A 26,034-nucleotide genomic window follows, 5' to 3' on the forward strand; every position below is an offset into this window, starting at 1 on the left:
TCACTCACCTGCAGACCCTGTGTTTACATGTAAATACTCGGCATTCATTTGTAAATATCAGTGACATGCATATGTAAATAGCTGAGGCCAATGGCATTGATATGTAAATAAAGGCAGCATTCATAGGTATATCATGCCCCCCCTGCAGTGAGGAGATGATGTGCTGTAACCTATAGCAACCAGTGAGCAGTATTACTGTACAGTAATCTCTAGCAACCGAACAACAAGCAGAAATCATGTGCTGTAACCTCTAGCAACTAATCAGTGAGCCTTAAGGAGTGCTGTAACCTCTAGCAACCAGTCAGTAAGCAGTAATGATATGCTGTAACCTCTGGCAATCAATCGCAATAGCTGCCTGATCTGATACAGTAAACTGATTTTAAGTCTAGCTGCTATTTATTGTATGTCTCAGAGCAGGTGGAGAGTGAAACTGCATGGGGGAGAGGGGGGCCCTAAGAAAATTTTTGCCCAGGGCCCAATCAATATTAAAGACGGCCCTGGCCGCAGCGTATTGCCAAGTTGTCTACAGTCGTGATGATGGAGATGGAGGAGATGGAGATGATAATGATGATGATGATGATGAGGTCAGTGATGCAACTTGGGTTCCAGAGAGAACAGAGGAGGAAACTGAAGTTGAGGCGGCACAACCCGAGGAGGCCGACATCAAGAAATTGTAGAGAGCAGCCACCCTATTCCATCACATTCTGCAGCTGATATCCCCCGGCCCCCTCCCCAAAGCTCAGCTCTCTGGGCCTTTTTCAGCACATCTGCAGCAGATCGCACTGTCGCTATCTGCAAACTGTGTCTCAGAAACATCAAACGTGGCAAAAACACCAACCATTTGGGTACCACATGCCTAACAAGGCATTTAACGTCCAAACACTCAACTCGTTGGCAAGAGCACCTAAAAGCCACACAAAAGGGGCACAAATCTGTCCCTCCTCCCCCTCCTTACCCACTTCAGTCTGCCCCTGCTATACCGAATCATTACCTCTCAGCAGTCTCCACTGACAGGGATGATGGTATAGCACAGGGTGTCCCAGGTCCTAGCAGCACATCTGCCAGCAGCACCACACCAGCTGTAGACTGTAGCTGGCAAATTTCTCTGCCCCACCTGCTGCAGCAGAAAAAACATACAGTCCCTGCCACCCACATGCCCAGCATCTAAGTGCAAGCTTGTCAAAGCTGTTGGCTCTCCAACTTCTGCCTTTCAGCCTGGTGGATTCTGCCCCTTCTGTGAATTTGCACAATGTGCTGTACCACAATGGCAGGTTCCCAATCGCTACTACTTTTCACGTAAGACTGTTCCATCTCTCTACCATCATGTGGAAGGGAATGTTCTGACATCATTGGGCAAGACAGTCAACCGTAAAATCCACCTTACTGCTGACACGTGGTCCAGCAAGCGTGGGCAGGGACGATATATTACTCTCACAGCACACTGGGTAACGCTGCTTGCAACTCGAAAGGATGCAGGACAGGGCTTGGTGCTGAAACTTGTACCCCCACATCTCCATACAGCTGGTGGTGATGATGCCAGACCTGTGAGCTCTACCCCTCCTCCTCTGCCACCTCCATGCCCCCCTCTGCAGAATTGTCCTATGAACGTCAGGTACCCCCTAAACGTTCAAAGGGCTATTCCCAGAGTCAGGCTAAAAGGTGCCATGCAGTTCTTCAGCTGGTGTGTCTAGGGGACAGGAACCACACCGGAGCAGAGAGTTTTGCAGCCCTGCAGGGACAGGCCCAGAGGTGGTTCACACCATGCCAGCTGGAGCCAGGAATGGTGGTGTGCGATAATGGCTCAAAGCTCCTGTCCGTCCTTAGACAGGGGAAGTTGACACACGTGCCATGCCTGGCACATGTCCTCAATTTGGTGGTGCAGCGTTTGCTAAATACGTACCCAGGGCTGCAAGATGTGCTAGAGCTGGCCAGAAGAGTCTGTAGCCATTTCAGGCGGTCATACACAGCCAGTCCTCAGTTGGCTGAAATTCAGTGGGAATTCCACCTGCCCGTAAACCGCCTGATTTGTGACATGCCCACCAGGTGGAACTAGACTTTGGCCTTGCTGTAGTGGTTATACATGCAGCAGAGGGCCGTCAATGAGCACTTGTGCGAATACGGCACATTGACAGGCTCAGGCCACCTCAGATTTTTTCCCCACGCCAATGGCTGATCATTAAGGATGCATGCACTGTATTGTCACCATTTGAGGAGGCCACAAGGATGGCGAGCCGTGACATGCATCAGTGACACAATCCCTGGTGTGTTCCTGCTGGAGCAGACTGCGTGGCATTATGGACAGGGCACTGGTGGCAGAGCAGCGGGAGGAAGAGGAGGACTTCTTTTCCTCTCAAGGCCCCCTTTATCCAGACACCATCATTCCTATGTCACAGAACACACAGGAGGAGAGAGGGGAGGAGGATGAGGAGGAGGTTTCTGGCACTTTCATAGGCTTCAAAAAAGAAGATGTGTGTCAATCTGTAAGTGATGGCTTTCCAACCCTAGGACCCTTGAGAGCAGTACGTGGCTGGGAGGAGGAAGTTCCAGATGCTGTCATCCTGAGTGACCCCGAGGAGTCTGCTTCTCGAGCCTTGGAAAATTTGAGACGCATTGGGCAAACTCATGCTTCAAAGCCTGCGAAAGGACCCAAGAATACGTGGCATAATGGAGAAGGATGATTACTGGTTGGCAACCCTCCTTGACCACCGTTATAAGGGGCAGGTCTCAGAACTCATCCCGTCCCCACAGGGAGTGCAGAAGATAAAATCTCTTGAGGACACATTAAAGAGGATTTTATTGATCGTTTTTCCTGACTCCAGTAGGTTAAAGTGTTGTGGAAAACGTAATTTTGAGTCATCTGTTGGTCAGGAGAGGAGCGTTAGAGAAGGTGGCCACCTAAGTGAAGCATTTTGGATTTTTTATAGTCCTCACTGTCCAGGGTTGTCAGCTTCCACATCCCATCGGCAGCGTCTGCATCACATGGTGGATGATTACCTCGGGGGCCAAAAGAGAGATGGAGAGCTTTCCAGCTGACGATCCACTGACTTACTGGGTCATGAGAATAGACCATTGGCCAGAACTTGCCCAGTATGCTATTGAGTTGTTGGGCTGCCCTGCATCCAGCGTGCTTTCAGAACGGGCATTCAGTGCTGCAGGAGGTTTCCTTACTGATCATAGAACGCGTCTGTCCACAGACTCCGTGGATCGTTTCACTTTTATAAAAATGAATCAGTCCTGAATTACCAGCTATAAAGCCCCTGAGTTTGAGGCTGCCTAGCTTTGAGGGTGTTCACTCATTTCATCTGGAAGAATGTTTTTGGTGTAGGTTTCATGGGCACAGTTATCACCCAAAGACCAATTTTTCTGCACCTGTTTGACAGATGCATACCATTGCAATTGTTTTTGCCTTCAAGATCACCTCTATAGGGTTACATTGGGAAGGCACCCCGACACCCAAAGAGTAATTTTTATGCTCCTGTTTGACAGGTGCATATCATTGCATTTTATTACTCTATAGGGTTACGGAGGGAAGGCGCCACCAACACCTAAAGACCAGAATGTACCCAAAAATCTCTATTCTTGTTCCCAGTGCACTACATTGTGGCCTCATCATATACACTGGCGGCTCCCCAGCTGTTGCTGGGCAAAATAAAGGCAGCTTGCAGGGAAAATGCCTTTTTTTGGCTTTATAAATGCAATTATTGCTGCAGCAGATTCTAGACATGGTACAAATCTGCCACTTTATAGGTAGACCAAGGGGAACCCCCCCACCCCCGCTACTATATTGGAAGGAATTTTTTAATTTTATGCTTTCACTTTAAAAATCACAAAATCACTGCTCATTTAAAAATAACGTTTTTTACAAACTTTATTTTTATTGATCCATGTCCCCCAGGCCAGGACCCGGACCCCTATAACCATTGTATGCCCAATTACTTGCATATAAGCCTTTAAAATGGGCACTTTTGATTTTTGGCAATCAGGTCCTGTGATGGGAGTCACTTTGGGTGGGGGGTTTGTGGAACTCGGCTTACCTTGGAGAGCTCTGGAGACTTATGTGTAAATCACCCTGTGTCCATTAGGGGCACAGGGTGACTGAGAACCCCACTATGATCTGTGCTATTTAGACACACTGTACAGCCACACTGGAATGTTGTATATATATATATGTATTTATTGTGTGTTGTCTCACACATAGTGTGTCTGTGTATTGTGGTAGTGAGAGTCCATGTCCGAGAAAAATGGGTTTAAAATGGACACAGAACTCTCACAGAGATAGTTTGAAAAGCTCCAGGGAAGTTTTGTAGGCAGAGAAAACAATGCTTTAGGTTTTCTCAGGATTTGGTAAGTCTAGATCGGGCTGGAAACTTGAAGACTGCAAAGAGCACTGGGTGGGATGGAGTCTTCAGTCTTGTGTCCAGGTTATGTCCACTTGTTATAAGGCAGATCTGAGCATAGCTCAGGGGAGGTGGAGTAGGAGAGCAGTTCCTGCAGGGGGAGGTGGAGTAGGAGAGCAGTTCCTGCAGGGGGAGGTGGAGTAGGAGAGCAGTTCCTGCACGGGGAGGTGGAGTAGGAGAGCAGTTCCTGTAGGGGGAGGTGGAGTAGGAGAGCAGTTCCTGCACGGGGAGGTGGAGTAGGAGAGCAGTTCCTGCAGGGGGAGGTGGAGTAGGAGAGCAGTTTCTGCAGGGGGAGGTGGAGTAGGAGAGCAGTTCCTGCAGGGGGAGGTGGAGTAGGAGAGCAGTTTCTGCAGGGGGAGGTGGAGTAGGAGAGCAGTTCCTGCAGGGGGAGGTGGAGTAGGAGAGCAGTTCCTGCACGGGGAGGTGGAGTAGGAGAGCAGTTTCTGCAGGGGGAGGTGGAGTAGGAGAGCAGTTCCTGCACGGGGAGGTGGAGTAGGAGAGCAGTTTCTGCAGGGGGAGGTGGAGTTGGTGCCGGAGCAGTTCCTGCAGGGGGAGGTGATGTAGGAGTTATTATTTTTACCAGTAATGACTGCGACATTGCGGCGGACAGATCAAACACTTTTGACACTTTTTTGGGACCAGTGACATTTATACAACGATCAGTGCTATGAAAATGTACTGATTACTGTATACTATGCCTATATACCTATGTACACTAAGGGGCAATAAAAGGGTTAAGTGTTCCCTGGGTGGTGTTTCTAACTGTGGGGGAAGGGGACTGACTGGGAGTAGAGAGAGATCACTGTTCCCGATCACTATGAACAGATGATCTCTCTCTACTCCCCTGTCAGAATGGGGATCTTTCTGTTTACAGTGGCAGATCCCCATTCTGCCTCTCTGTGGAGCGATCACGGGTGGCTGGCAGACATCACGGCTACCGGCCACGTGCATCGGCTCTGGCGCTGCTGTATGTATTACAAAACGCAGTACCGTTATGGCGATTCACGCAATAGAGCCGCCCTGCCACGGTTCAACTGTGGCGGCTGGCCAGCAAGTGGTTAATTAGCATCAGGGGCTTGATAGCTGCTGCTAATCCTGATTCATTTTGACAAATGTCACCCGGTCAACGGAGTCTGTGGACAGACGCGCTCCTTAATCTGTCACAAAACCTCCAGCAGCATTGAATGCCCATTCGGAAAGCACACTGGAGGCAGGGCAGACCAGCAGGGCAAGTTCTGGCCAATGGACCCAGAAATCCAGTGGATCGTCTACTGGAAAGTTCTCCATGTCTGTTTTTGCCCCTAGATAACCTTCTACCATATGATGCAGATGCTGTTGATGGGATCTTGATACCCCACCACACACACCATTAAACCCCCCACCACCAGCCTGAACCGGTGATACCCCACCCCCTCACACCATTACACCCCCACCACCAGCCTGAACCGGTGATACCCCACCCCCTCACACCATTACACCCCCACCACCAGCCTGAACCGGTGATACCCCATCCCCCCACACCATTACACCCCCACACCATTACACCGGTGATACCCCATCCCCCCACACCATTACACCCCCACCACCAGCCTGAACCGGTGATACCCCATCCCCCACACCATTACACCCCCCACCACCACCCTGAACCGGTGATACCCCATCCCCTCCACCATTACACCTCCACCACCAGCCTGAACTGGTGATACCCCCTCCCCTACACCATTACACCCCCACCACCAGCCTGAACCGGAGATATCCTTTCCCCCACACCATTACACCCCCACCACCAGCCTGAACCGGTGATACCCCACCCCCTCACACCATTACACCCCCCACCACCAGCCTGAACCGGTGATACCCCATCCCCCACACCATTACACCCCCACCACCAGCCTGAACCGGTGATACCCCACCCCCTCACACCATTACACCCCCCACCACCAGCCTGAACCGGTGATACCCCACCCCCTCACACCATTACACCCCCCACCACCAGCCTGAACCGGTGATACCCCATCCCCCACACCATTACACCCCCACCACCAGCCTGAACCGGTGATACCCCACCCCCTCACACCATTACACCCCCCACCACCAGCCTGAACCGGTGATACCCCATCCCCCACACCATTACACCCCCACCACCAGCCTGAACCGGTGATATCCCATCCCCCACACCATTACACCCCCACCACCAGCCTGAACCGGTGATATCCCATCCCCCACACCATTACACCCCCACCACCAGCCTGAACCGGTGATATCCCATCCCCCACACCATTACACCCCCACCACCAGCCTGAACCGGTGATATCCCATCCCCCACACCATTACACCCCCACCACCAGCCTGAACCGGTGATATCCCATCCCCCACACCATTACACCCCCCACCACCAGCCTGAACCGGTGATACCCCATCCCCCACACCATTACACCCCCACCACCAGCCTGAACCGGTGATACCCCACCCCCACACCATTACACCCCCACCACCAGCCTGAACCGGTGATATCCCATCCCCCGCACCATTACACCCCCACCACCAGCCTGAACCGGTGATACCCCACCCCCACACCATTACACCCCCACCACCAGCCTGAACCGGTGATATCCCATCCCCCTCACCATTACACCCCCACCACCAGCCTGAACCGGTGATACAAGGCAGGATGGATCCATGCACCAAATTCTGTCCCCACCATCTGAATGTTGGAGCTGAACCCAGACTCATCAGACCCGGCAACGTTTTTCCAATCTTCTATTGTCCGGTTTCGGTGATTCTGTGCCAATTGTAGCCTCAGTTTCCTGTTCTCAGCTGACAGGAGTGGCACCCGGTGTGGTCTTCTCCTGCTGTAGCCCATCTGCTCCAAGGTTGGATGTGTTGTGTGTTCAGAGATGGTATTCTGCATACCTTGGGTGTAACGAGAGGTTATTGGAGTTCCTGTTGTCTTTCTATCATCTGGAACCAGTCTGCCCATCCTCCTCTGACCTCTACAAGGCATTTTCCTTCACACAACTGCCGCTCACTGGATATTTTCCCTTTTTCCCACCATTCTCTGTAATCCCGAGAGATGATTGTGTGTGAAAATCCCAGAACCAGCCCGTCTGCCACCAACAACCATGCCACGTTCAAAGTCACCGAGATCCTCTTTCTTCCCCATTCTGATGCAGCAAGTCGTCTTCACCAAGTCTAGAGGGCTAAATGCATTGATTTGCTGCCATGTGATTGGCTGATTAGCAATTTGTGTTACTGAGCAACAGAAGAGGTGTACCTAATAAAGTGTCCGGTGGGGGGATGTTTGTGTTCTTGTACTGATACATTGTGTGATTGTTGGTTTGTGTCTCGGATGTAATTATTCGTCTCTCAGGCGGCGATGGTTGTCCTTCGATCCAGGAAGTGAAAGGTGACACCGGCAGCAGTAATACAGGAAGGACGGGGAGGCAATGTCGCTCTCATTGTCTGTGGCGGGGACTCTCTTGCTTTGTATTCTCATCTTTTTGGGCGCAACTTTCCTCAGAAGTTCAAAAGCGAAATATCCTCCCGGAATCGCCAATCCGGCAGAACTCCGGAGAATTCACACCTTATCCTCGGGATTAATCATTCTGGTGAGTTCAGGTCTGACACCAAAAATCCCCCATTTCTGCTCTTTATTACCTGGAGTATACTGTCCAGTTCTGGGCACCTGTCCTAGACTCTGGTCCGGCCGCACCTGGAGTATACTGTCCAGTTCTGGGCTCCAGTCCTAGAATCTGGTCCGGCCGCACCTGGAGTATACTGTCCAGTTCTGGGCACCAGTCCTAGACTCTGGTCCGGCCGCACCTGGAGTATACTGTCCAGTTCTGGGCTCCAGTCCTAGAATCTGGTCCGGCCGCACCTGGAGTATACTGTCCAGTTCTGGGCTCCAGTCCTAGAATCTGGTCCGGCCGCACCTGGAGTATACTGTCCAGTTCTGGGCTCCAGTCCTAGACTCTGGTCCAGCCGCACCTGGAGTATACTGTCCAGTTCTGGGCTCCAGTCCTAGACTCTGGTCCGGCCGCACCTGGAGTATACTGTCCAGTTCTGGGCTCCAGTCCTAGACTCTGGTCCGGCCGCACCTGGAGTATACTGTCCAGTTCTGGGCACCAGTCCTAGACTCTGGTCCGGCCGCACCTGGAGTATACTGTCCAGTTCTGGGCTCCAGTCCTAGACTCTGGTCCGGCCGCACCTGGAGTATACTGTCAAGTTCTGGGCTCCAGTCCTAGACTCTGGTCCGGCCGCACCTGGAGTATACTGTCCAGTTCTGGGCACCAGTCCTCAGGAAGGATGTACTGGAAATGGAGCGACTACAAAGAAGGGCAACAAAGCTAATAAAGGGTCTGGAGGATATTAGTTATGAGGAAAGGTTGTGAGCTCTGAACTTATTCTCTCTGGAGAAGAGACGCCTGAGAGGGGATGTGATTTCATTATATAAATACCGGACTGGTGACCCCACAATATATAAATACCGGACTGGTGACCCCACAATATATAAATACCGGACTGGTGACCCCACAATATACAAATTCCGGACTGGTGACCCCACAATATACAAATTCCGGACTGGTGACCCCATAATATATAAATACCAGACTGGTGACCCCACAATATATAAATACCGGACTGGTGACCCCACAATATATAAATACCGGACTGGTGACCCCACAATATATAAATACCAGACTGGTGACCCCACAATATATAAATACCAGACTGGTGACCCCACAATATATAAATACCGGACTGGTGACCCACAATATATAAATATCGGACTGGTGACCCCACAATATATAAATACCGGACTGGTGACCCCACAATATATAAATACCGGACTGGTGACCCTACAATATATAAATACCAGACTGGTGACCCCACAATATATAAATACCGGACTGGTGACCCCACAATATATAAATACCGGACTGGTGACCCCACAATATATAAATACTGGACTGGTGACCCCACAATATATAAATACTGGACTGGTGACCCCACAATATATAAAAAACGGACTGGTGACCCCACAATATATAAATACCGGACTGGTGACCCCACAATATATATATATATACCGGACTGGTGACCCCACAATATATAAATACCGGACTGGTGACCCCACAGTATATAAATACCGGACTGGTCACTCCACAATATATAAATACCGGACTGGTGACCCCACAATATATAAATACCGGACTGGTGACCCCACAATATATAAATACTAGACTGGTGACCCCACAATATATAAATACTAGACTGGTGACCCCACAATATATAAATACCAGACTGGTGACCCCACAATATATAAATACCTGACTGGTGACCCCACAATATATAAATACCGGACTGGTGACCCCACAATATATAAATACCGGATTGGTGACCCCACAATATATAAATACCGGATTGGTGACCCCACAATATACAAATACCAGACTGGTGACCCCACAATATATAAATACCGGACTGGTGACCCCACAATATATAAATACTAGACTGGTGACCCCACAATATATAAATACCGGATTGGTGACCCCACAATATATAAATACCGGACTGGTGACCCCACAATATATAAATACCGGATTGGTGACCCCACAATATATAAATACCGGATTGGTGACCCCACAATATACAAATACCAGACTGGTGACCCCACAATATATAAATACCAGACTGGTGACCCCACAATATACAAATACCTGACTGGTGACCCCACAATATATAAATACCGGATTGGTGACCCCACAATATATAAATACCGGACTGGTGACCCCGCAATATATAAATACCGGACTGGTGACCCCACAATAGGGAGAAAACGTTTCCCAGGAAGGGAGTTTAGCAGGTAATATTAGGTAGTAGGGGTGCAACAGATTGTCACCGATCTGTGATCCGAATGGGTCAGCCTGTTTGGATCGGCACACCACGCGATTCACGGAGTGCTCTGCTGATCGCGTGGCTTTGGAAAAGCCATCTTGGTACACCCGGCGTTCAACCCAAAGCAGAGCTTATCTGCTTAGATACAGTATTTGTAAATCTGACGGACTGTTTAGATGTTACATTTTAAGGCTGGGTTCACACTGCTGCGGTGGGAGATCCGGATGTGATTCGCACCGCAAATCACATCCGATCTCCGTAGCGATGCGAGTTCAGCCATACAGATAGTATACAGATAGTATACAGATAGTATACAGATAGTATACAGATAGTATGGCTGAATTCGCAGCGGTCCCGCAGCAAACTCGCACGGGACCCTTTTTTTGGTCCACAACAGAATCGGATCGCATGGGTGTTCACACCATGCGATCCGATTCCTGTGCGAGTCGGCAGATCGCACTGCGATATGCGGACGGATCTGGGGGTGTCATTAACATATCATTGACACTCCCAGCCGTCCGCATAGGGCAGTGTGAACTGCCGGCGGGAGGTGTGCGATGCGGGAAAACGCTGCGGATTTGCGGCGTTCCCGCATCGCTGTGGTGTGAACCCGGCCTAAAAGCTGCAGCAAACCTGCTGACCTCACATGTGAAATCGAAAACTCCGGTGGGTGTAACAAGATTTGTCTTTTTTTTTTTTTTGGTGATCCAAAAAATTATCCAATCCGTGACTCTGATCCGAGGAACGATGCGATCCGTGACTCTGATCCAAGGAATGATCCGATCCGTGACTCTGATCCGAGGAACGATGCGATCCGTGACTCTGATCCGAGGAATGATCCGATCCGTGACTCTGATCCGAGGAATGATCCGATCCGTGACTCTGATCCGAGGAACGATGCGATCCGTGACTCTGATCCGAGGAATGATCCGATCCGTGACTCTGATCCGAGGAACGATGCGATCCGTGACTCTGATTCGAGGAACGATGCGATCCGTGACTCTGATCCGAGGAACGATGCAATCCGTGACTCTGATCCGAGGAATGATCCGATCCGTGACTCTGATCCGAGGAACGATACGATCCATGGCTCTGATTCGAGGAACGATGCGATCCGTGACTCTGATCCAAGGAACGATGAGATCCGTGACTCTGGTCCGAGGAACGATGAGATCCGTGACTCTGATCCGAGGAACCATGCGATCCGTGACTCTGATCCGAGGAACGATGCGATCTGTGACTCTGATCCGAGGAACCATGCGATCCGTGACTCTGATCTGAGGAACCATGCGATCCGTGACTCTGATCTGAGGAACAATGCGATCCGTGACTCTGATCTGAGGAACGATACGATCCGTGACTCTGATCCGAGGAATGATCCAATCCGTGACTCTGATCCGAGGAACGATGCGATCCGTGACTCTGATCCGAGGAATGATCCGATCTGTGACTCTGATCCGAGGAATGATCCGATCCGTGACTCTGATCCGAGGAACGATGCGATCCGTGACTCTGATCCGAGGAATGATCCGATCCGTGACTCTGATCCGAGGAACGATGCGATCCGTGACTCTGATTCGAGGAACGATGCGATCCGTGACTCTGATCCGAGGAACGATGCAATCCGTGACTCTGATCCGAGGAATGATCCAATCCGTGACTCTGATCCGAGGAACGATGCGATCCGTGGCTCTGATTCGAGGAACGATGCGATCCGTGACTCTGATCCAAGGAACGATGAGATCCGTGACTCTGGTCCGAGGAACGATGAGATCCGTGACTCTGATCCGAGGAACCATGCGATCCGTGACTCTGATCCGAGGAACGATGCGATCTGTGACTCTGATCCGAGGAACCATGCGATCCGTGACTCTGATCTGAGGAACCATGCGATCCGTGACTCTGATCTGAGGAACAATGCGATCCGTGACTCTGATCCGAGGAACGATGCGATCCGTGACTCTGATCCAAAAAAATGATCCGATCCGTGACTCTGATCCGAGTAACGATGCGATCCGTGACTCTGATCCGAGGAACGATGCGATCCGTGACTCTGATCCGAAAAAATTATCTGATCCATGACTCTGATCCGAGGAATGATGCGATCCGTGACTCTGATCTGAAGAACGATCCAATCCGTGACTCTGATCCGAGGAACGATGCGATCCGTGACTCTGATCCGAGGAACGATGCGATTCGTGACTCTGATCCGAGGAACGATGCGATCCGTGACTCTGATCCGAGGAACGATGCGATCCGTGACTCTGATCCAAAAAAATTATCCGATCCGTGACTCTGATCCGAGGAAGGATGCGATCCGTGACTCTGATCCGAAAAAATTATCTGATCCATGACTCTGCTCCGAGGAATGATGCGATCCGTAACTCTGATCTGAGAAACGATCCAATCCGTGACTCTGATCCAAGGAACGATGCGATCCATGACTCTGATCTGAGGAACGATGCGATCCGTGACTCTGATCCGAGGAACGATGCGATCCGTGACTCTGATCCGAGGAACGATGCGATCCGTGACTCTGATCCATGGAACGATGCGATCCGTGACTCTGATCCAAAAAAATGATCCGATCCGTGACTCTGATCCGAGTAACGATGCGATCCGTGACTCTGATCCGAGGAACGATGAGATCCGTGACTCTGATCCGAGGAACGATGAGATCCGTGACTCTGATCCAAGGAACGATGCGATCCGTGACTCTGATCCGAGGAACGATGCGATCCGTGACTCTGATCCGAGGAACGATGCGATCCGTGACTCTGATCCGAAAAAATGATCTGATCCATGACTCTGATCCGAGGAATGATGCGATCCGTGACTCTGATCTGAGAAACGATCCAATCCGTGACTCTGATCCAAGGAACGATGCGATCCATGACTCTGATCCGAGGAACGATGCGATCCGTGACTCTGATCCGAGGAACGATGCGATCCGTGACTCTGATCCGAGGAACGATGCGATCCGTGACTCTGATCCGAGGAACGATGAGATCCGTGACTCCGATCTGAGGAACCATGCGATCCGTGACTCTGATCTGAGGAACAATGCGATCCGTGACTCTGATCTGAGGAACGATACGATCCGTGACTCTGATCCGAGGAATGATCCAATCCGTGACTCTGATCCGAGGAACGATGCGATCCGTGACTCTGATCCGAGGAATGATCCGATCTGTGACTCTGATCCGAGGAATGATCCGATCCGTGACTCTGATCCGAGGAACGATGCGATCCGTGACTCTGATCCGAGGAATGATCCGATCCGTGACTCTGATCCGAGGAACGATGCGATCCGTGACTCTGATTCGAGGAACGATGCGATCCGTGACTCTGATCCGAGGAACGATGCAATCCGTGACTCTGATCCGAGGAATGATCCAATCCGTGACTCTGATCCGAGGAACGATGCGATCCGTGGCTCTGATTCGAGGAACGATGCGATCCGTGACTCTGATCCAAGGAACGATGAGATCCGTGACTCTGGTCCGAGGAACGATGAGATCCGTGACTCTGATCCGAGGAACCATGCGATCCGTGACTCTGATCCGAGGAACGATGCGATCTGTGACTCTGATCCGAGGAACCATGCGATCCGTGACTCTGATCTGAGGAACCATGCGATCCGTGACTCTGATCTGAGGAACAATGCGATCCGTGACTCTGATCCGAGGAACGATGCGATCCGTGACTCTGATCCAAAAAAATGATCCGATCCGTGACTCTGATCCGAGTAACGATGCGATCCGTGACTCTGATCCGAGGAACGATGCGATCCGTGACTCTGATCCGAAAAAATTATCTGATCCATGACTCTGATCCGAGGAATGATGCGATCCGTGACTCTGATCTGAAGAACGATCCAATCCGTGACTCTGATCCGAGGAACGATGCGATCCGTGACTCTGATCCGAGGAACGATGCGATCCGTGACTCTGATCCGAGGAACGATGCGATCCGTGACTCTGATCCAAAAAAATTATCCGATCCGTGACTCTGATCCGAGGAAGGATGCGATCCGTGACTCTGATCCGAAAAAATTATCTGATCCATGACTCTGCTCCGAGGAATGATGCGATCCGTAACTCTGATCTGAGAAACGATCCAATCCGTGACTCTGATCCAAGGAACGATGCGATCCATGACTCTGATCTGAGGAACGATGCGATCCGTGACTCTGATCCGAGGAACGATGCGATCCGTGACTCTGATCCGAGGAACGATGCGATCCGTGACTCTGATCCATGGAACGATGCGATCCGTGACTCTGATCCAAAAAAATGATCCGATCCGTGACTCTGATCCGAGTAACGATGCGATCCGTGACTCTGATCCGAGGAACGATGAGATCCGTGACTCTGATCCGAGGAACGATGAGATCCGTGACTCTGATCCAAGGAACGATGCGATCCGTGACTCTGATCCGAGGAACGATGCGATCCGTGACTCTGATCCGAGGAACGATGCGATCCGTGACTCTGATCCGAAAAAATGATCTGATCCATGACTCTGATCCGAGGAATGATGCGATCCGTGACTCTGATCTGAGAAACGATCCAATCCGTGACTCTGATCCAAGGAACGATGCGATCCATGACTCTGATCCGAGGAACGATGCGATCCGTGACTCTGATCCGAGGAACGATGCGATCCGTGACTCTGATCCGAGGAACGATGCGATCCGTGACTCTGATCCGAGGAACGATGAGATCCGTGACTCCGATCCGAGGAACCATGCGATCCGTGACTCTGATCCGAGGAACGATGCAATCCGTGAGTTTTTTGATCCGTTGCTCCCCTATTGGGTAGTCATAGAATGATACATAAGACATCAGGCTCGCAGGATGTCGATTTTTCCCAGAATTCTGTTCTTTGTGTCTGGAATAGGGGGAGACGTTGGAGAGACTCGGGATTGGCAGCCAGGTCGCACTCCTCCGTCTTGTGGTCAGGCTGAGAAGGCGGAGGCCGGCGGAGGATCCGGAGCTCACGGTGAAGGACTCAGAGTTTGATGGTGTGCCGGTGAGACTCTACCAGCCCAGAGCACCCTCCACCCGGCACAGGAGAGGCGTCCTCTTCTTCCATGGAGGGGGATTCGTATTGGGGAGTATTGGTGAGAAGATGACATCTTTATAATGACACTAAAGCCCGACCCAACCAAACCCTTCCCTAAGCCACACCCTTCCTAAAGCCACACCCTTCCCAAAGCCAAACCCTTCCTAAAGCCAAACCCTTCCAAAAGCCAAACCCTCCCCAAAGCCAAACCCTCCCCAAAGCCAAACCCTCCCCAAAGCTACACCCTTCCCAAAGCCAAAGCCTTCCTAAAGCCAAACCCTTCCTAAGGCCAAACCCTCCCCAAAGCCACACCCTTCCCAAAGCCACACCCTTCCCAAAGCCAAAGCCTTCCTAAAGCCAAACCCTCCCCAAAGCCAAACCCTCCCCAAAGCCAAACCCTCCCCAAAGCTACACCCTTCCCAAAGCCAAAGCCTTCCTAAAGCCAAACCCTTCCTAAGGCCAAACCCTCCCCAAAGCCACACCCTTCCCAAAGCCACACCCTTCCCAAAGCCAAACCCTTCCCAAAGCCAAACCCTTCCAAAAGCCACACCCTTCCTAAAGCCACACCCTTCCCAAAGCCAAACCCTTCCTAAAGCCAAACCCTTCCAAAAGCCAAACCCTCCCCAAAGCCAAACCCTTCCAAAAGCTACACCCTTCCCAAAGCCAAAGCCTTCCTAAAGCCAAACCCTTCCCAAAGCCAAACCCTTCCAAAAGCCACACCCTTCCTAAAGCCACACCCTTCCCAAAGCCAAACCCTTCCTAAAGCCAAACCCTTCCCAAAGCTACACCCTTCCCAAAGCCAAAGCCTTCCTAAAGCCAAACCCTTCCTAAGGCCAAACCCTTCCCAAAGCCACACCCTTCCCAAAGCCAAACCCTTCCCAAAGCCAAACCCTTCCAAAAGCCACACCCTTCCTAAAGCCACACCCTTCCCAAAGCCAAACCCTTCCTAAAGCCAAACCCTTCCAAAAGCCAAACCCTCCCCAAAGCCAAACCCTTCCCAAAGCTACACCCTTCCCAAAGCCAAAGCCTTCCTAAAGCCAAACCCTTCCCAAAGCCAAACCCTTCCTAAAGCCACACCCTTCCTAAAGCCACACCCTTCCTAAAGCCAAACCCTTCCAAAAGCCAAACCCTTCCAAAAGCCAAACCCTTCCAAAAGCCACACCCTTCCTAAAGCCACACCCTTCCCAAAGCCAAACCCTTCCTAAAGCCAAACCCTCCCCAAAGCCAAACCCTTCCCAAAGCTACACCCTTCCCAAAGCCAAAGCCTTCCTAAAGCCAAACCCTTCCCAAAGCCAAACCCTTCCTAAAGCCAAACCCTTCCCAAAGCTACACCCTTCCCAAAGCCAAAGCCTTCCTAAAGCCAAACCCTTCCTAAGGCCAAACCCTTCCCAAAGCCACACCCTTCCCAAAGCCACACCCTTCCCAAAGCCAAACCCTTCCCAAAGCCAAACCCTTCCAAAAGCCAACCCCCCCCCCCAAAGCCAAACCCTCCCCAAAGCCACACCTTTTCTAAAGCCAAACCCTTCCCAAAGCCACACCTTTTCTAAAGCCAAACCCTTCCTAAAGCCAAACTCTTCCTAAAGCTGGCCATAGACAATCTGAATTCCGACGGATGAGATTTGATCAATCTATGGGCAGGATGACCAGTACAACCAGCCTGTCCCCTCCCCCATCCCCCCCCCCCATATGTGTCTGCTCCCCCTTGTACTGGTATGAAGACGTCTACTAACACAGTACAAGCACCTCCCCCCACAATACAAGCACCTCCCCCCACAGTACAAGCACCTCCCATGCAGTACAGGCACCTCTTCCACAGTACAACTACCTCTCCCACAGATTTGTCCACCGCAATGTCGCAGCCCCCCTAAAATTCGCTGCTCACTACCATTACTAGTAAAATAAAACAAATACAAATTCCATAGAAATATCCCGTACTTTGTAGAGACTTATTGGGGTAACAAAAACATGGAGCAGAATACAGACTGGAATAAATTGATGAAGAAATTCAATTTTTTTGTTTTTTTATTAGATGTTTTATAGTCGAAAGTCAACACTGGGCCCCTTACATACAACCTGACATGGGGCCCCTTACATACAACCTGACACGGGTGCCCCTTACATACAACCTGACACGGGTGCCCCTTACATACAACCTGACACGGGGCCCCATACAGACAACCTGACACGGGGCCCCATACAGACAACCTGACACGGGGCCCCATACAGACAACCTCACACAGGGCCCCTTACATACAACCTGACACGGGGCCCCATACAGACAACCTGACACGGGGCCCCATACAGACAACCTCACACAGGGCCCCTTACATACAACCTGACACAGGGCCCCATGCATACAACCTGACACGGGGACCCCATACAGACAACCTGACAGGGGGGCCCCTTACAGACAACCTGACAGGGGGGCCCCTTACAGACAACCTGACAGGGGGGCCCCTTACAGACAACCTGACACGGGGCCCCTTACAGACAACCTGACACGGGGCCCCTTACAGACAACCTGACACGGGGCCCCTTACAGACAACCTGACACGGGGCCCCATGCAGACAACCTGACACGGGGGGCCCATATAGAAAACCTGACACGGGGGCCCCATACAGACAACCTGACACAGGGGCAATTACTGGAGCCATTCTCCTGTATGGCTCTCTCTGCAGCAGCTGAAAGCCAATGGGGGGGCAGAGGAGGAAATGCCACCTTTCAGCTGCTGCAGAGCCATACAGGGGATTATTTCCAGTAAGTGCCCCCTCCCCCCGCTGCAGTAATCACCCTCTCTGTGAACATCCGATTCACTGTGCTGCCTGGGTCCCCCTGCTGGCCCGGGCCCCATACAGCAGGATTGGTGGTACTCCCTTATCCATGGCCCTGGATCCGTTGATCCAGAAATAAAGACAAATTAATCCTTTATTGGTAAATTTTGGAGATCAGTCATGTGATCACCCAATGGGGGGGGGCCGGCACCCCCCTGTTCTGTCCCCGCTACACGTTTCCCATGTGTGAAGCTCAACATGCAGCTAAACCCTCCCACCCTGCAATAAGCCAGATGGAGCGTAATCTTTAAACTTTATTAACAAAATAGAGTGGGGTGAAACTATTGAGCAAATATATCTGAAGTATACAGAAATACAATGAATAAGTGAGGCTGTAGATGGCGATAAGTCATTCTCACCAGCGATGCTGCATTTAGGAGATCTCTGATTGCAGGTTCCTCCTTTTCAGTCTCTAAGATAGAGTCTGAGCTCCCAGGATGGCCCTGTTCTTCTTCCTTAAAATTAGGTATGATGGGTATTTTTGTTAAAGGGGAACAGTTTCTGCAATAATTTTAATTTTCCACTGGCTCCATCTTGTGGTCAAATCTGATATTGCAGGCAAAACAACTTTGTTAATATTTTGCTGGAGGCAGAGCGCCCCCCATAGACTGTCCACCCTCCGCTGGTTATTCAGATGTCTGTTTGGTGTTCACCTTTAATGGGATTTTTTTGTTCTCTTGTCAGAGAGTTATGACAGCTTCTGCCGGTGTGTGGCGAAGGCGTCCGGAGCTGTGCTCGTGTCTGTTGGGTAAGTAGACATTCGATAATATGTGGAGGATATGAAAGGACTCATTTTGTGGCTTCAGGTTGTCTTTGTTCCCAGAGGAAGCTCTGAGCTCCTCGCAGCACCCAGAACCCCACCCCCCCAACACAGAAATATCCATTCAGTGGAAGAATTTAGGCCTTGGCATTTGGGGTCACCCCATTGGGGTCAATTGGAGGCAAAATCACCAATCTACTAAACTGACAGGAGGAGGAGGCCTATGGAGGAGGAGGAGGAGGAGAAGGTCTATGGAGGAGGAGGAGCAGGTCTATGGAGGAGGAGGAGGTCTATGGAGGAGGAGGAGGAGTAGGTCTGTGGAAGAGAAGGAGGTCTATGGAGGAGGAGGAGGAGGAGGTCTATGGAAGAGGAGGTCTATGGGGGAGGAGGAGTAGGTCTATAGAGGAGGAGGTCTATGGAGGAGGAGGAGGTCTATGGAGGAGGAGTAAGAGGAGGTCTATGGAGGAGGAGGAGGAGTAGGTCTATGGAGGAGGTGGAGGTCTATGGAGGAGAAGGAGGAGGTTTATGGAGGAGGAGGAGGTCTATGGAGAAGGAGGAGTTCTATGGAGGAGGAGTAGGAGGAGGAGGTCTATGGAAGAGGAGGAGTAGGTCTATAGAGGAGGAGGAGGTCTATGGAGAAGGAGGAGAAGGTCTATGGAGAAGGAGGAGAAGGTCTATGAAGGAGGAGGAGGCCTATGGAGGAGTAGGAGTTCTATGGAGGAAGAGGATGAGGAGGAGTTCTATGGGGAAGATGAGGAGGAGGAGGTCTATGGAGGAAGAGGAGGAGATCTATGGGGAAGAGGAGGAGGAGGAGTTCTATGGGGAAGATGAGGAGGAGGAGGAAGTCTATGGAGGAAGAGGAGGAGTTCTATGGGGAAGATGAGGAGGAGGAGGTCTATGGAGGAAGAGGAGGAGGAGGAGTTCTATGGAGGAAGAGGAGGAGGTCTATGGGGAAGATGAGGAGGAGGAGGTCTATGGAGGAAGAGGAGGAGTTCTATGGGGAAGATGAGGAGGAGGAGGTCTATGGAGGAAGAGGAGGAGGAGAAGGAGTTCTATGGAGGAAGAGGAGGAGGAGGAGGTCTATGGAGGAAGGGGAGTTCTATGGAGGAAGATAAGGAGGAGGAGGTCTATGGAGGAGGAGGAGGTCTATGGAGGAAGAGGATGAGGAGGAGTTCTATGGGGAAGATGAGGAGGAGGAGGTCTATGGAGGAAGAGGAGGAGATCTATGGGGAAGAGGAGGAGGAGGAGTTCTATGGGGAAGATGAGGAGGAGGAGGAAGTCTATGGAGGAAGAGGAGGAGTTCTATGGGGAAGATGAGGAGGAGGAGGTCTATGGAGGAAGAGGAGGAGGAGGAGTTCTATGGAGGAAGAGGAGGAGGTCTATGGGGAAGATGAGGAGGAGGAGGTCTATGGAGGAAGAGGAGGAGTTCTATGGGGAAGATGAGGAGGAGGAGGTCTATGGAGGAAGAGGAGGAGGAGAAGGAGTTCTATGGAGGAAGAGGAGGAGGAGGAGGTCTATGGAAAAGGAGGAGGAGGTCTATGGAGGAACCCGGGGTTGGGGCAGGAGGAGTTCAAGCCAAGGCTGAAACAGGCTACAAGCAAAGTCAGGCCAACTGCAGGCCAGATGGCACACCACGTTGGGGGAAGGGGCACCGGAAGGATTGCCATCACAGATCAATCACCCAAACAATAAGCCGAGATCTGAAGTGTGCGAATTTCCAAAGCTGCTGTTCAGCGGTTCAGACGTAGACTTTAGGAAGCGGGTGGCCTCCGGCGTCTCTAAGGAGGGGGCTGGGAAGCCGTCCGCCACGTCCCTAACAACCAATAACTCATCATGAAATGGAAACAAAAGAATGCCCCAATACCGGAACCTGAGGTCTGGTATGGATTTTGAGGGGATCTTCATACCAAAATGTCCTCCTCAAAATCCATACCAGACCCTTATCTGAGCATGCAGCCCGACCCATGTCCTGAACCATACCAGGCCACATGCCCTCAACAAGGGGTGGGGTGTTGGTGTTTTGGAGTGGGGGGGGGGCTCTTCCCCAAAAGACCATGTTGAATGTTATTTTTTTTTTTTTTTAATGAAGGAATGGTCCACTTCTTCTTTTTTTTGGTGAATGAGTACCCCAATGTACAATGTACCCCTTTTTATTCACATGGGGGAGGGGGCCAGGACCTGGGGGTCCTCTTATTAAAGGTGGCTTCTGGATTCCGATAAGTCAGCCCCCCTCACCCCCCCACAACCACTATGCTAGGGTTGTGGGGAAGAGGCCTTTGTCCTCATCAACATGGGGACAAAGTGCTTTGGGGGGAGACCCCCTACCCCAAAGTACCCCTATGTTGAGGGCATGTGGCCTGGTATGGTTCAGGAGGAGGGGGGGGGATGCTTCTGAATCGCACATGTCATCAGTTTTGAACACAAATTCAGAACAGTGTGGGGGACACCCCCCAAATGGATTTTAGGGGAACCACATGCCAATATATATACATTTTTAAATCTTGGTGAGGGGTTCCCCTTAAATTCATGGGGGGGGGGTTCTAAATTTGTGTTCAAAACTGATGACATGTGTGATTCAGATGCGTTTTCATAGAAGGAAATGAGTCTGGAATTTGCATTCCAAAGTAGCCCCCCGGCTCCTCCTGAGCTGGGACCTCTGTACATTTTTTCGGCAGGCTTTCAGTTGACTTGTCTAGAGGGACAGCAGCCCTTCCAGGCTAAGATCTCCTCCTCCAGCACAAGAACCTTGCTGCTCCAGGGCTCAGATTATTTATGGGCACTCTCTCCGCCCTCTGGGCACACCTCCTCCGGGATTGGCTGGAGTCTCATAAATATTCAAGCTCAAGGTCCACCCCACTACATTCTAGAACCTACTAGAAGGCAGAGAGAAGTAGTGGAGACCCAGAACAGACAGAACTAATCACACACCACTCCGCTGACTACAGAGGAGACAAAAATATGAAATTTACCCTAAGCCACGCTAGGAACCTGATCTGGGGGGGGGGTTCTACACACTTCAGATGGATATCGTGTGACTGTCACAGTTTAAAAACTCGAAAGAACTTCAGAGAAATGTAAAAATCGGATATTTATTGCTGGAAGATTCCAGACGGAGTGTTTTGTAGAAATCTGTAATTCTACTTTAGTATCTGTGGGAAATCTGCTGGAATCTCGCTAAGAGCTCCGCAGATGTAAAGATTTCTGTACACATTGCATTAAGACAAGCTCCAGATCCTATGTACAAAGCCTCTGGGATCATTCTGTAGACCAGCGCTGTCCATTATCCGTAACATCTAATGGTGTCTTTGTTGTAGGTACCGCTTGGCACCAGAACACACGTACCCCGCCGCTCTCCGCGATTGCCTGACTGCCACCACCCACTTCCTGAGGACAGCGGAGCGGTACGGCGTGGACGCCTCCTCCATTGTCCTTTGTGGGGACAGCGCTGGAGGGAACCTTGCTGCTGGCGTTTCTCAAGTTCTGGTCACCAGGACAGATATTCCGAGACCTCGGGCTCAGGCTCTGATATACCCATCTCTCCAGATGATTGACTATGACTTACCTTCATTCCAGCAAAACAGCATGGTGCCCCTATTACCCCGAGAGCGTACCCAGTTCTTCAAACTGACCTACCTAGGAGTGGACTTGTCCTTGTCAGAAGACCTGCTCAGCGGCGTCCATGTTCCTCCTGAACTGAAAAGGAAATTCTCCAAGTGGTTGGGTGCTGATAACATCCCTGATGAGTTTAGGGTCAGAGGTTATGACCCCCGTGTGATTTCTGAGTTTAACCCAGAGATATATCAGAGGATCAAACATGCCTTTGACCCCCCCTGTTCCCCATTGTTGGCTGAGGACTCCGTCATTCGTCTGCTACCAAAAACCTACATTTTAACATGTGAGTTTGACGTTCTCCGTGATGATGGAATTCTGTTCAAGAAACGCCTGGAAGACAACGGAGTTCCGGTCACCTGGTATCACGTCAGGGACGGCTTTCATGGAATTGTCAGTTTCTTCAATCATCCGGCCTTTAAATCGGGGAAACAAGCCATGGACAATGTTATTGCCTTCATAAAAGATGCCTAAAAACCTAAAGAACAGTCACAGTCCACCTGACCCCCACACCACACGCAGGACATTCCAAAACCATGACCATCAGTATAGAGATACCCCCATGGTCATTAGTATGGAGTTGTCCTATCCCCCCCCATGGTCATTAATATGGAGTTGTCCTATCCCCCCCCATGGTCATTAATATGGAGTTGTCCCCCCCCCCCATGGTCATTAATATGGAGTTGTCCTATCTCTACCCCCCATGGTCATTAATATGGAGTTGTCCTATCCCCCCCCCATGGTCATTAATATGGAGTTGTCCTATCCCCCCATGGTCATTAATATGGAGTTGTCCTATCCCCCCCATGGTCATTAATATGGAGTTGTCCTATCCCCCCCCATGGTCATTAATATGGAGTTGTCCTATCCCCCATGGTCATTAGTATGGAGTTGTCCTCCCCCCATGGTCATTAATATGGAGTTGTCCTATCCCCCCCCATGGTCATTAGTATGGAGTTGTCCTATCCCCCCCCCATGGTCATTAATATGGAGTTGTCCTATCCCCCCCATGGTCATTAATATGGAGTTGTCCTACCCCCCCCATGGTCATTAGTATGGAGTTGTCCTATCCCCCCCATGGTCATTAATATGGAGTTGACCAACCCCCCCATGGTCATTAATATGGAGTTGTCCTACCCCCCCCCCATGGTCATTAGTATGGAGTTGTCCTATCCCCCCCACCCATGGCTGTTAATATGGAGTTGTCCTCCCCCCATGGTCATTAATATGGAGTTGTCCTTCCCCCCCAGCGTTATCAATATAAAGTTGACCTCTTCATGGCCATTAATATGGAGTTGTCCCCCATCCCTCCCCCATAGCCATTAATATGTAGGAGGTCCCTTCTGCACCCTCCACTCTTCTAGGAAGACTTTCGACATTTGACCATCACACGATACATGTGAGATCTCGCTGGACATCCCACTGCAAAATGGTTTCCATTAATATGGAGCCCATCCCCCCTTTGTGACTACAACATCCCCCACCCTTCTAGGAAGACTTCCCAGGATGAGAAGACCCGGCTCACATCTTGGACCTCCCATTGGATGCCAAAAAAAGAACCGGCTCTTCATTGGTGTTCCAATTCATCCCAAAGGTGTTCATTGGAGATGAGGTCAGGGCTCTGTGCAGGACACTCGAGTTCCTCCACACCAAACTGTTCATACCATGTCTTTATGGAGCTGGCTTTGTACACAGGGGGGGGGGGGGGGGGCACAGTCATGTCTTTATGGAGCCGGCTTTGTACACGGGGGGGGGGGGCACAGTCATGTCTTTATGGAGATGGCTTTGTACACGGGGGGGGCACAGTCATGTCTTTATGGAGCTGGCTTTGTACACGGGGGGGGGGCACAGTCATGTCTTTATGGAGATGGCTTTGTACACGGGGGGGGCACAGTCATGTCTTTATGGATCTGATTTTGTAGATGGGGGGGGGCACAGTCATGTCTTTATGGAGATGGCTTTGTACACGGGGGGGGGGGGCACAGTCATGTCTTTATGGAGATGGCTTTGTACATGGGGGGGGCACAGTCATGTCTTTATGGAGATGGCTTTGTACACGGGGGGGGGGGGCACAGTCATGTCTTTATGGAGATGGCTTTGTACACGGGGGGGGGGGGCACAGTCATGTCTTTATGGATCTGATTTTGTAGATGGGGGGGGGCACAGTCATGTCTTTATGGAGCTGGCTTTGTACACGGGGGGGGGGCACAGTCATGTCTTTATGGAGCTGGCTTTGTACACGGGGGGGGGGGGGGTCAGTCATGTCTTTATGGAGATGGCTTTGTACACGGTGGGGGGGGCACAGTCATGTCTTTATGGAGCTGGCTTTGTACACGGGGGGGGGGGGGGTCAGTCATGTCTTTATGGAGATGGCTTTGTACACGGTGGGGGGGGGCACAGTCATGTCTTTATGGAGCTGGCTTTGTACACGGGGGGGGGGTCAGTCATGTCTTTATGGAGATGGCTTTGTACACGGTGGGGGGGGGCACAGTCATGTCTTTATGGAGCTGGCTTTGTACACGGGGGGGGGGGGGGGTCAGTCATGGGGGAACAGAAGATATTCACCAAACTTTAACCACAAAGTTGGAGGAGGACAATTGTCTCCAATGACTTTGTATGATGGAGGATTACCGGGACCTTCACTGGAGACCCCTGAACCCCATCACTGGAGACCCCTGAACTCCATCACTGGAGACCCCTGAACTCCATCACTGGAGACCCCTGAACCCCATCACTGGAGACCCCTGAACTCCATCATTTGGGGGGATTCTCATACTTTTGGTCATACAGGTTGGTGTGATAATTGCACATTTTGTGTGTATCATGAAATGGTCACTTTGAAATAAAGGATGGAATATTTTTTGCAGTAGACCTCATTTCTTGTTCCAATGCCTCCTTATTTGATAATAATTATTTGATCCCCGTGAGCGGAAGGCTTTGCTGACCAGGATCCGACTTCTTGATGAATTGTAGGCGTGTCTGTAATGTGGGCCCCTCCTCTGCTCTCCTGAAAGAAGAGAAAACCGAGAAGCGAGCCGAGGAGCGCCTGTCCCTCAGTGCCTGGAGGAGCTGTACCAGCACGGCAGTTGTGACAATCTGACATTTACGTCTATGACAAAAACACGACTTCAGTGAAAATCAATAAAAATGTGCGTAGCTCCTCCCCTTCCCACCTCATTCGCCTCTTGGTCAATGAGGCCGCCTCTGGGGGGCGGAGTGGGGGGGGCGGGACAATCTTGACTTTCACAGAAAATGTCAAACTTTGCATATAGGAGTTTTCTTTTTCTTTTTTTTAATGAACCAAACCAGAAAATAAACCCCTGTGATTGGTCGGGGCTCTTCATAGGCCACGCCTCCACAATAAGACGAATGCGCACATTCTCAGTAATGAGAAGGAGTTGTGTCCTCCTTGCGGCCCTGGAAGGTTTTAACCCCCCCTTCCTGACCAGGCCATATGGCTCTGCATTACTT

General features: G+C 50.9%; 1 protein-coding gene across 1 annotated transcript; it reads left to right on the plus strand.

Annotated features, from left to right (window-relative positions):
- The first annotated feature begins 7,745 nt into the window (after positions 1-7,745).
- On the plus strand, positions 7,746-24,266 carry LOC143934622 (arylacetamide deacetylase-like 4). The gene is made up of 4 exons (XM_077458377.1): positions 7,746-8,005; positions 15,198-15,420; positions 18,879-18,942; positions 22,269-24,266. Exons 1-4 carry the CDS (start codon positions 7,844-7,846, stop codon positions 23,035-23,037), a joined length of 1,218 nt encoding a protein of 405 aa, XP_077314503.1. The 5' UTR covers positions 7,746-7,843; the 3' UTR covers positions 23,038-24,266.
- Positions 24,267-26,034: the final 1,768 nt, after the last annotated feature.

Source organism: Lithobates pipiens, unplaced genomic scaffold, assembly GCF_037356315.1.
Source record: "Lithobates pipiens isolate NorthernLeopardFrog02 unplaced genomic scaffold, aLitPip1_a1.2 Scaffold_27, whole genome shotgun sequence".
Taxonomy (NCBI): Eukaryota; Metazoa; Chordata; class Amphibia; order Anura; family Ranidae; genus Lithobates; species Lithobates pipiens.